Below are 10,800 nucleotides of genomic sequence, written 5' to 3' on the forward strand. Positions count from 1 at the left end.
TTCACTGTGCAACTCTGTCTGCTGGGTAAGAACTGCTCACTTTTCTCAACACATTGCTTTCATGTCTCCATTATAGACGAAATGAATGAATAAACTTGCACTTTCCCCTACGCCAACCCTTGCTGTAGTTACCTGTTTGTGCAACGCAATGCTCAAACTACGTTATTACTCAATATAAAATGATGACAATTGCACATTACCTCTTCAGTGAACATCTTAACGCTCTTATTTCCCAAGTGGTGTTGAGCGTTTCTTCACGGAAATGTAGAAACAAATGTTGCGTATGTCCTGTGTTGATAGTAGCGCTGAGGAAAACAAAGTGTTCAGTAATAATACTTGGAAACATTAGAGGGGAGGAAGTTAAAAGTTGTCCGTTTAAGTTGAAACCTTCATATTCAAGTATATTTTTTGTGTGTGTGCAGTCATGGCGGACTGTCCTCACACCATCGGGGTGGAGTTCGGGACGAGGATCATGGAGGTCCACGGTCAGAAGGTGAAGCTGCAGATCTGGGACACGGCTGGTCAGGAGCGCTTCAGGGCCGTGACCAGGTCCTATTACAGAGGGGCCGCTGGGGCCCTCATGGTGTACGACATCACCAGGTACTGACTGGGAAAAAGGGGGGGGGGGGGCGGTGGGTTGGTGTGGTTTTATATCAGTTTGATCTTTTCGTGAATAACTTTGATTTTGTCCGTGTGTGTGTTTAGGAGAAGTACTTATAATCACTTGAGCAGCTGGTTGACAGATGCCAGGAACCTGACCAACCCAAACACAGTGAGTTAACACACGCACACGCACACGCACGCACACCACCAGGTACCACGGAGCGAAAAGAACTTCCTCCCGTCCTTTCTGTACAGGCGACCTGAGAGCCGAGCAGCAACTCACCAGTACAATTTGCTGCATGTCATTCCCCACATTCCCTCTCTCTCTCCACTGTCACCATGAAATAAAGACATAACATACCCAAAAAGATAACCTTTCCTTTCTGTACACATTGGATACTGTTTGCATTTCCACCACATTTGAAAAACAGTACTGTATTAAAAAAATGTGACCTGTTGAGTGAGTGTGAGAGAGAGTGAGAGAGTGAGAGAGTGAGAGAGTGAGAGAGTGAGAGAGTGAGAGAGAGAGAGAGTGAGAGAGAGAGAGTGAGAGAGAGTGAGAGAGTGAGAGTGAGAGAGAGAGTGAGAGAGAGAGTGAGAGAGAGTGAGAGAGAGTGAGAGAGAGAGTGAGAGAGTGAGAGAGAGAGAGAGAGAGACACACACACACAGAGACAGAGACAGACAGATTTGTTTTTAAACCTCTAAATTCCTCTTAAATCGTCTTAACTTGCTCTCAATCTAAACAACCTTTTGGATACTTTCAAGTAATCATTTATTTCTAACTTCAAACATGATTCTCTAACCAATCTTTACATTTTAGAGTTTTTAACTGCTAAAGTTCATGTTGCTGACTCTTTGTCTTGTATAGTTGTTTAACCTGTATGTTTGTCCAGGTGATCATTCTGATTGGTAACAAAGCCGACCTGGAGGCTCAGAGAGACGTGACGTACGAGGAGGCCAAGCAGTTTGCCGAAGAGAACGGTGAGAAGTGTGTGTGTGTGTGATAGCATGGGTTATGGTTAATGTACAAATTAAGATGAAAACAGGACCTCGGCTTGGTTGTGATTTTTGCTTCCTGTTCTTGATCAGGTTTGCTGTTTCTTGAGGCCAGCGCTAAAACGTAAGTCCAGGCACACTTTCATCAACTATCCATCTCAAACACAAAAGACTTGTTGTGTGGACGGTTTCCCTGCAAAACCCTTGTGCCTGAACCACTACATGTCCTTTGTGCAGCCAAGCTTTTCTGTTTTAATATTGTTTCTTGATAAAAATGCAGCTGAAGAAATGTTCACACACTGAAACAAAATATGTTTGTTGGTAACATACAGTATATATAATGTACACGCTAAATGTAGATGTCTTGTTGGCCCAACATTCTTTAACCCAAAAAGATGAACCAGAACCCAACGAGTATAAATTTGTTTATTTTCTAAAAAAGGGACCCGAGGACAGTCGTGGAAAGTAACTAAGTACTACTCTACTTAAGTGCAAATCTAAGGGAATTGTAGTTTACTTGAGTATTTCCGTTTTATTTGACTTTATACTTGAATAAATAATATTGTACTTTTTACTCCACTACTTTTGTCTGGCAGCTTTAGTTACTTTTCAGATCAAGATTTTATACTTTAAACATGTGATTAGTTTAGAAAATAAATGCTGTTATAGATGAAACTGCTCAACAGTTAATACAATTGTTAAAATGATCTCCACCGTGACGACATTCAGATGATGCTCAGACGGTAATTAATCAGGAATAAGATTCAGAACAAAAATATACTGTTTGGACCCATTTCTCATTATGAATACTTTTACTTTTGATACTTTAAGTACAATTTGCTGTCAAATTTTGAATGCAGGACTTTACTACAGAGTATTTTTTCATTGTGGTATTACTACTTTAACTACTCAGTAATACTCCCGAACAAACTGAGGTGCAGCTGCTGCCATGTGCACATGACAAAGTATTGAATCTGATCTATCTGTAAGACTTTTTACTGTTTGTTTCTTAATCTTTCTATCCTCTGTCCTCCCTCCTCCTCAGAGGGGAGAATGTGGAAGAGGCCTTTCTGGAAGCGGCAAAAAGGATTTACCAGAACATCCAAGATGGCAGTCTGGACCTGAACGCTGCTGAGTCGGGAGTCCAGCACAAACCGTCTGCGCCGCAGGGAGGCCGCCTCAACGCCGACAGCCAGCCGGCCAAAGAAGGCTGCAGCTGCTAACCACAGACAGGAACTACAGACCCATCGAACAGACAGGTGGACAGGTGGACGGATGGACGGACAGAGGCAGACAGATACGTACACAGAGATCCACCAGGCACTAACATGCGTCTTCTAGAGTGCGTCAAACACAATTTAGCTGGATTACATTCAGCATAGTCCAAGCAACTGTTATCGTATCCAGACCTGAGGTCAGTACTCAAAACAAGATTCGACCGTGCGCAACCCAATCAGACATTACCAGCCTCAGTTTAATCAGGACACCCTAAACCAAATCCAGGCACTATCCAGACGTCTGTGTGCCATCTATGGATCAGTGTTAGACAACTCCCAAATCAGGACCCGAGACCTTACCTGCATCACTGTCTGCACAAAATGAATCCCTAAGCATAAATCCCGACAACTTTTAGTCTACACTTGAATCACGCTGGTTCTTATTCCAGCTCATTCACTAGGCACATTACCAGCCCAACCCTTTTCCCCCAAAACTGGACTACACTCAAAGTTTGGCGTGCTTTTGACCCGACTAATGTAAGGAATATCCTGAAATGCATAAAGATACAAATAGAAAATAGAAACAAATGAAGAAACAAGGCTCAAGTTTGAATCGACCTCCAGACCAAAATTGGACAACACTTCACCAAAAGGGGTCACTTAGTTCTAAATCTGGACATCCACAGCTTCTCCTTAAGATGGAACTCTGGTCCAAGTCGAGACTTCCTTACAGCTCACATGCAGGCAGGTCGTCCAAATTTAGTCTTACTTTTCCTACCCTTTTCCCAAACACAAAACACTGTGTCCCAAAAGATGAATAAATATACAATGCCCAAATTCGGACCAGCCTACATGATCAATACTTGCGGATCACCTAAGTTCCAACTTTGGACATTCCTATGGACAGATTCAAGGCTTTGACTCAAGCTGGACTGTCCTTGGTTCAAATTGAGATTGCCTTCACCCTCATCTAGGCTCGTGGGCCCAAAGGTAGGCCAAGATGGACCGTTGTAAGCCCAGAGTAGGACCACCCTCACCAGACAATATTTATCCCCAAGCCTGGACCCGACTCAAGTGATGGTAGTCCGGCTCTCTTCATTCCAAATGTAAATCACCATTGAGACAAATAAATATTCAATGCTTGAATTCGGACATGCAGCCCAAATCTCGACTGCACTTCACTTAAATGCAAAGTGCCCAAGTTCCAACTCTGGACATTCCTATGGACAGATTCTGAGCCTCGGCTCGAGGTGGACTGCTTCTCCAAATCAAGGAACTCCTCTAGTCCAAATCTTTAAATTTAGCTATAATTTAATCTGCTATAAATCCAGTTCATCCAAATGCCCAACTCTTGACGCTCACTCTTTTGATATGAACCTTTGGATTTATTGTCATACTTATGTCTTATACCTGTGTGATATCCCATCATTTGTTGTTGAGTTGGAAAAGTCTTAAAAGTTCATGCTTCAAATCTATTAATTCTAACAGAGTGGCGTGGACGTCTGAATCACTTCCATTGTTGATGTGGATTGGAGACTTGAATCTGTTGTACTTGTAGTCAAATGCGTCTCTGGAGGTGTTCCAGCAGTATTCACACCTGCAGCTGATGTCATTTTTCCAGTCGCCTCGAATGCAGGTTAAAGGGATGCTTGGTACCACTCAACCTCTGAAAATACTTAACTGTAATGTCTTCTGTGGCTATGGAGGAGATTGCTGAACTCTGCAGTAATAACTAACGATGTAATTTGGCCTGTGCTGGAAGACCATCCATAACGACCTGTGTTACAATCGGCAGGTGTGCAGTTTGAAAGTTGTGGGTATTCAGCAGGCAGAGTGGGTTTACTGACAGACGGCACCATGTTGCTTTATAAAAATGGTAGGCTCTGACTAAAGTCAGGATATCTCGGCCTTTGTTGCTCCATTTTGGACCAGTCTTGCTTTAACACCTCTCGCAAGTTCGCCAACTTTATGGAAGTGCGATAAAAGCTTTAGCGAGCTTCAAATAAACTAGTTTGATCACGTCTAAAAATCTGGAAGTACCCCTTTAATCTGAGCTGGAAGGAGGGTTCACAGAAGAGATCAGACGATGGCTACAGAAAATGTCTATCATCTTGGTACTGATGTTCATTAATGCACACATTATAGGTATTCGTGGGTCCAAAAGGTTGGATCTAGTCCGATACTGTCCTGTGGAAACCTGGAGTCCACCGTGCATAGAAATACATTTTCAAAAAAGAGAAGCATCCGGAAAGTTCCTGAAGACAATAAGACCCTCCTCAACCAAATTAGACTGAGTATTATTTGGACCCAGCCTTACCTGGGTTCTGGGTCCAGACCCTGTTACTAGGAACCGAGTGGATCCTCAAAGACGTCTTAACAAACATCTCCACAGATAGAAACCCCAAAAACAACATCTCTTCATCCCACATTTTGCCTTTAAAAAAAAAATAAAAAAAATAAATCTAAAATATTTAAACTAAATAACTTAAGGCGACTTTGAATTTTGATTGTTCTTGTGGACACGTAAAGCAACTGATTGATGAAGGTGATGATGAAGAATAAAATGACTTACCTGAACCAGAATGTCACGACTGGTCCGGCAGTGGATCACAAGTTCAGGATAGATTTTTATTCAATTTCTTGTTAATGTTGATTTTTTTTGTTCTCTAACGTGTTTCCAAATATATATATTTACAGTATAATTTCGATGTCACAGTTCCCTCTAGTGGCCATTTGTTGCATCCCTACTGATCGAGTGCGTATTGAGGAAGGAAAGCAGATTCTTCTAATTTATTGCTATTATCTGTTCTTGTTTTGTTTGTTTAGTTTTCTTGTTAAACTGGGATTAACTTTAACTCTGCATTCTGGTTGATTACAGATAAATTGGTAGAAGCTTTGCAACAAAAGAAATATCTTGAGACTCACTGACATTTTGCCTTCCAACAAAACATTTTCTTTTAAGCGTGATCTGATTCAGCTCAAACTGGACAAGCCTTGACATCCTGAAGTGTTTTTAAATTTCATCAACCAAATGATTAAATGTAAAATGAATTCCTGTGGATTACAGAGTGTGCTCCCAGTTCTCCCGGTGTATCTAACTGGATCGGTCAGTCAATTGTGTTCCTTATAAGCATTCCATCACCCACTAGCTACAAAACAGAAAACGCCAACGAAGTAGCTCCACTAAACTTTATCTTACACTTTCTAAAGATTTCAAAGCAAAATGATTGGATTTTGTGGTCACTAGAGGGGAGAAAAAAACCAAAACAAGCCGACAGATGCGCGCACAGTATACCATGTAATGTTTCAGTTGTTTGATTTAGTGTTAATAAATAATAAATCGATTAATGCAGCTTTCACCTGATATGATTCTGCTCTCGTTGATGGGTTAACGCCAGATTTACACTAAATGGATCAGCTGTACAGTTTATGTCCAGTGTTTCTCCAGCAGGGAAACACTATATATATATGGTATTCTATAAAACTTCTTGAATACGTAGAAGGATATGGAGATTTTTAAAAAGCCTGAGAAATATTCCCCATTGAGTTCTGCATCAGTCCCAGAATCAACAAATGTCACCAACATGTTCTCTGATGAAGTATTATTGCGTAAATAATCAAAGTGATTAAAAAATAAAAATATTTATTCTATTTACCTTCAATCAGTTAATACATATTTTACTCCCACATTTATTTATTTTTGTATCACAATTGTTTTAGCAGAAATTTGTGATTATTATTATTTAAAAAATAATTAATAATTTTGTCTTAAAGTGATATGAGTATTTTCATATTTGTTAGTAAAGATAAATACGTTTGAAATTAATTTTAGAAATATACATAAATTATTTAACTCAACAGATAACTTGTTCATGACATGTGTCTCCTCTGGGACTCCGTACTGTGATGTAGTGATCAATGAAAGTTTGTTCCGTTTAAAGGCTGTAACCTTTGGAGGAAGTCGTTTTCCTGCCCAGCTCACTTTGACCTCCTCTGTGAGACCGCGGTTCAGATTCTGGTCCGGTGGTCTCACTCAGATCTTGTGTACATATCCAGTCACACCTGAAGGATTACAGATATTAATGCCTGTGCTATTTGTGTATGTTGAGGACATCTAGACCATTTAAACACAAAACCTAGATTTTATCTGTGTCCACATCTGTCTGAATGGGAAGTGATTTTACTCTTCGCTGTCTCTGATTGGTGGACAGCAGCCTTCTTCAACTGTGATGCTTGATTTATGAATGAAGCCCTCCCTCACTTTAGAAACACATCAGACTCTAATGTTTCCAGACACGTTACCTGCACGCCACATTCACTGGGGGAAAAAAAAAATGTACGGAAAGAAGATAGTTTGTTTCCTCGTTGACGCTTAGTCAAAAGTAAACAAATCACAGAAGAAAAAGCTGCAGTTTAAAACCTGCTGTGACCGCTGCCTGAAGCTTCCCTCGTCAAAGGAAAACGCAAGCGTTTGATTAAAATGTTTTAATAAAATGCAATAGCAGTGCCAGATCTGTAGGTGGCAGTGTTGTTGCAGTGTAATAACCTTTTTAACAGAAACAATAAATCAAAGAATTCAGTAAACAATACCTGATTTAAGTTGCAGCGCCCCAAATTCCTTCATTTTTATCAGAAGTTCAACAACATAAGCGCAACAGCTACATTTCTTTTTATAACATTAAAGGTATAAAAAAAATGAGTGCTGTACGTTGAGTTTTTAAATTAGTATGTTCTTTGCAAAAACAGCATTAAAGATTCTTACACTAATCAGCCAGATGGAGGCGCTGTAAGTTAGTTAAATTAATATCAGGTTTTATCCCCGCACGCTGGCTGTAAAACGCTGTGTACATTTTATTCTTTTCTTTTTCCTGTAATGTCTGTTGATTTTCTGTCTGCTAAAGTAAAAACATGCTTTTATGATTCTTTGAGTATTTATATTCTAAATCTGTAATGATTTTCTTCAGCTGTACCTTTTCATTGTACGACCGCGGGGATTTAGTTATTTGTAAATAAAGTATATATACTGTATATACGCTGATGTCTTGCTGTGCTTCTTTAAGATTCAAGAAATATTTTGACACATAAAAAGATTATTTTACTCGTTTTTATACAGATTAAACAAACGAGATGTATCATGTTAATTAGAGGTGGTGGAAGGTGAATTTAGTTACTTTTAGGACAGAGCCAGGCTAGCTGTTTCCAGTCTTTATGCTAAGCTAACCAACTCAGCAAGGAAGCTTTGGTTAAGTATTTACTTATTCACTTAAGTAAAAGTAGTAACATCACAGTGTAGAAATACTATAGAAATATAGTCCTGGATTTAAAATCTTAAGTAAAAGTACAAAAGTATTAGCATCAAAATATACAAAGTATATAAGTACCAAAGCCCTGTGCTTCTGAATTAATATGTTTGCATTTTAAAGGGAGGATGTATATTTATGGCTGGGTTACTGAATGGGCCTCTGGAGGTGAGCAGGCTCCTGGGCGTCACTGTTAACATTTATTTTTCGGAAGTCAATGAAATGACCACAAAGACAAAATGTTCGAAAAGAGATGTAAAAATCTCGCATGAGATGACACAAAACTACTACTAAGGGCAGCAAAATGACCACAGAAGTGCAAAACAACCACAGAGACGCAAGGTGGCCACAAAGATGTCTCTGAATCTGTGGTTCTTATTTGTATGTGGACAGGATGCTTCTTTGAGATGGATAAACCTTGCACACATTAAAGTTGACATTGCTGCGAAATTATACAATGACACATAATCATGTTTGCACATCTTTATTACACGTGATCATGTATTATATCTGCTTTGTTTGATATAGTCTGTCCTGTTTATACTCACCTCCTGACGTGCAAATCGGTCGACCTACCTGGGTATAAGGGCGAAAGACGAACCTGATGGTTCCCAAGCTTTTTCCTTACAGGACCCCTTTTTTCTATCAGAGTAAACTGACGATCCCTGACTGTTTCATATTATATTAAATGCATAACAATAACATTACAGAACAAATGATAAACTGTATAATTATAGTGCAGGAAGTTTGTTTAAAATGGGTGGTTTTGATGTATTCGATTGAAGATTAATCCAATTATTTCCCGTGAATATTCAGTTTTCCTGTTATTTTTAGGAACTTTTAATACAATTCTGTTTTTGAGTATCCTTCATGTAACAAGAAGAGGGCTGGTTGATTGTGTGTTTGTTCAGTAGTAACCGTAAATTGAAACTACGAAAAAGTTGCCACCAAGAGAAGCCATCCTCTCTCAGGGAGAGGTAATTAAAGGGTTAAGCCGGACCCTGGAGTGCCAGCTAAGGGTTTGTTAGTTATTAAGGGACTGAAAGGAGAATGACCAACAAAAGATATGAGCTGGGCCGCTTACTTGTGTGTGCTATGATCTGAGCATTATGAAAGTGGACAATACTGTAAGAGATTCTTATCTTGTTCCTCCTTTATCAAAGTGGAATTGCAAAATTGCAAACACTGCCATATGAAGCTATTCGAAGGTTGTCGTCTTTATAAATTGTGTAAATCCTATAGTTCAGTAGACTTTTGTTATTGTCAGGAGAGTTTTAAGGGAAAAATATTCACAAACCCCCGGCTGAGCGCCGCTACGTTGGAGTTCACTCCGGTGGACGAGAGGGTCTCCTCCCTACGCCTTCGGGTTATAGGGGGGAAAACTCTGACTGTTTGTGCCTATGCCCCAAACAGCAGTTCGGAGTATTCGGCCTTAGTCTTGCTGAGAGACTTTAACGCGCACGTGGGAAACGATGGAGACACCTGGAGAGGCGTGATTGGGAACGGCCTCCCTGATCTAAACCCGAACGGTCGTTTGTTGTTGGACTTCTGTGCTAGTCATGGAATGGCCATAACAAACACCATGTTGGAACATAAGGATGCTCATAAGTGTACGTGGTACCAGAGCACCCTAGGCCAAAGGTCAATGATTGATCTTGTGATCGTATCATCTGATCTGAGGCCGCATGTTTTGGACACTCGGGTGAAGAGAGGGGCGGAGCTGATCACCATCTGGTGGTGAGTTGGATCAAGGGGTGGGGGAAGACTCTGGACAGACCTGGTAAGCCCAAACGGGTAGTGCGGGTGAACTGGGAACGTCTGGAGGAAGACCATGTCACACCTCAGGCGGAACTTTTCAGATATCCCTGTGGAGGTTGGGGACAATGTGGGCGATGTTCAAAACCTCGATTGCTGAAGCTGCTGTGAGGAGCTGTGGTCTCAAGGTCTTAGGTGCCTCAAGGGGCAAACCGTGGTGGACCCCGGTGGTCAGGGAAACCGTTCGACTGAAGGAGTCCTTCCGGGTTATGTTATCCGGGAGGACTCTGGAAACAGTTGCAGGGTACCAACGGACTCGAAGGGCGGCAGCCTCTGCTGTGGCAGAGGCAAAGCAACGGGTGTGCGACAAGTTTGGAGAAGCTATGGAGAAGGACTTTCGGTCGGCACCAAGGTGCTTCTGGAAAACCGTCCGGAACCTCAGGAGGGGGAAGCGAGGAACCATCCAAGCTGTGTACAGCAAGGGTGGGACCCTGCTGACTTCGACTGAGAAGGTTATCGGGCGGTGGAAGGAGCACTTTGAGGAACTCCTAAATCCGACTAACACGCCCTCTATGGTAGAGGCAGAGCTGGAAGCTGATGGGGGACCATCGTCAATTTCCCTGTTGGAAGTCACTGAGGTAGTCAAACAACTCCACAGTGGCAAAGCCGCAGGGGTTGATGAGATTCGTCCAGAAATGCTGAAGGCTTTGGGTGTTGAGGGTCTGTCTTGGTTGACACGCCTCGTTGACATTGCGTGGAAGTCTGGGACAGTTCCTAGGGGGTGGCAGACCGGGGTGGTGGTTCCCCTATTCAAAAAGGGGGACCAGAGAGTGTGTGCCAACTACAGGGGTATCACACTTCTCAGCCTCCCTGGTAAAGTCTATTCCAAGGTGCTGGAAAGGAGGGTTCGGCCGATAGTCGAACTTCTG

At 41.4% G+C, this 10,800-nt stretch overlaps 1 protein-coding gene across 1 annotated transcript in view; it reads left to right on the plus strand.

The window, feature by feature from the left end:
* Positions 1-7,844, plus strand: part of LOC115013069 (ras-related protein Rab-14-like) — a 13,677-nt gene extending 5,833 nt beyond the window's left edge. The window contains exons 4-8 of the mRNA XM_029439043.1: positions 423-600; positions 706-772; positions 1,497-1,584; positions 1,693-1,723; positions 2,645-7,844. Of these exons, the coding sequence (XP_029294903.1) occupies positions 423-600; positions 706-772; positions 1,497-1,584; positions 1,693-1,723; positions 2,645-2,822 (542 nt within the window). The 3' untranslated portion in view covers positions 2,823-7,844. The remainder of the gene's footprint in view (positions 1-422; positions 601-705; positions 773-1,496; positions 1,585-1,692; positions 1,724-2,644) is intronic.
* The last annotated feature ends 2,956 nt before the right edge of the window (positions 7,845-10,800 follow it).

The sequence above is a fragment of the Cottoperca gobio genome, chromosome 9 (assembly GCF_900634415.1).
Source record: "Cottoperca gobio chromosome 9, fCotGob3.1, whole genome shotgun sequence".
NCBI classification, from domain to species: domain Eukaryota; kingdom Metazoa; phylum Chordata; class Actinopteri; order Perciformes; family Bovichtidae; genus Cottoperca; species Cottoperca gobio.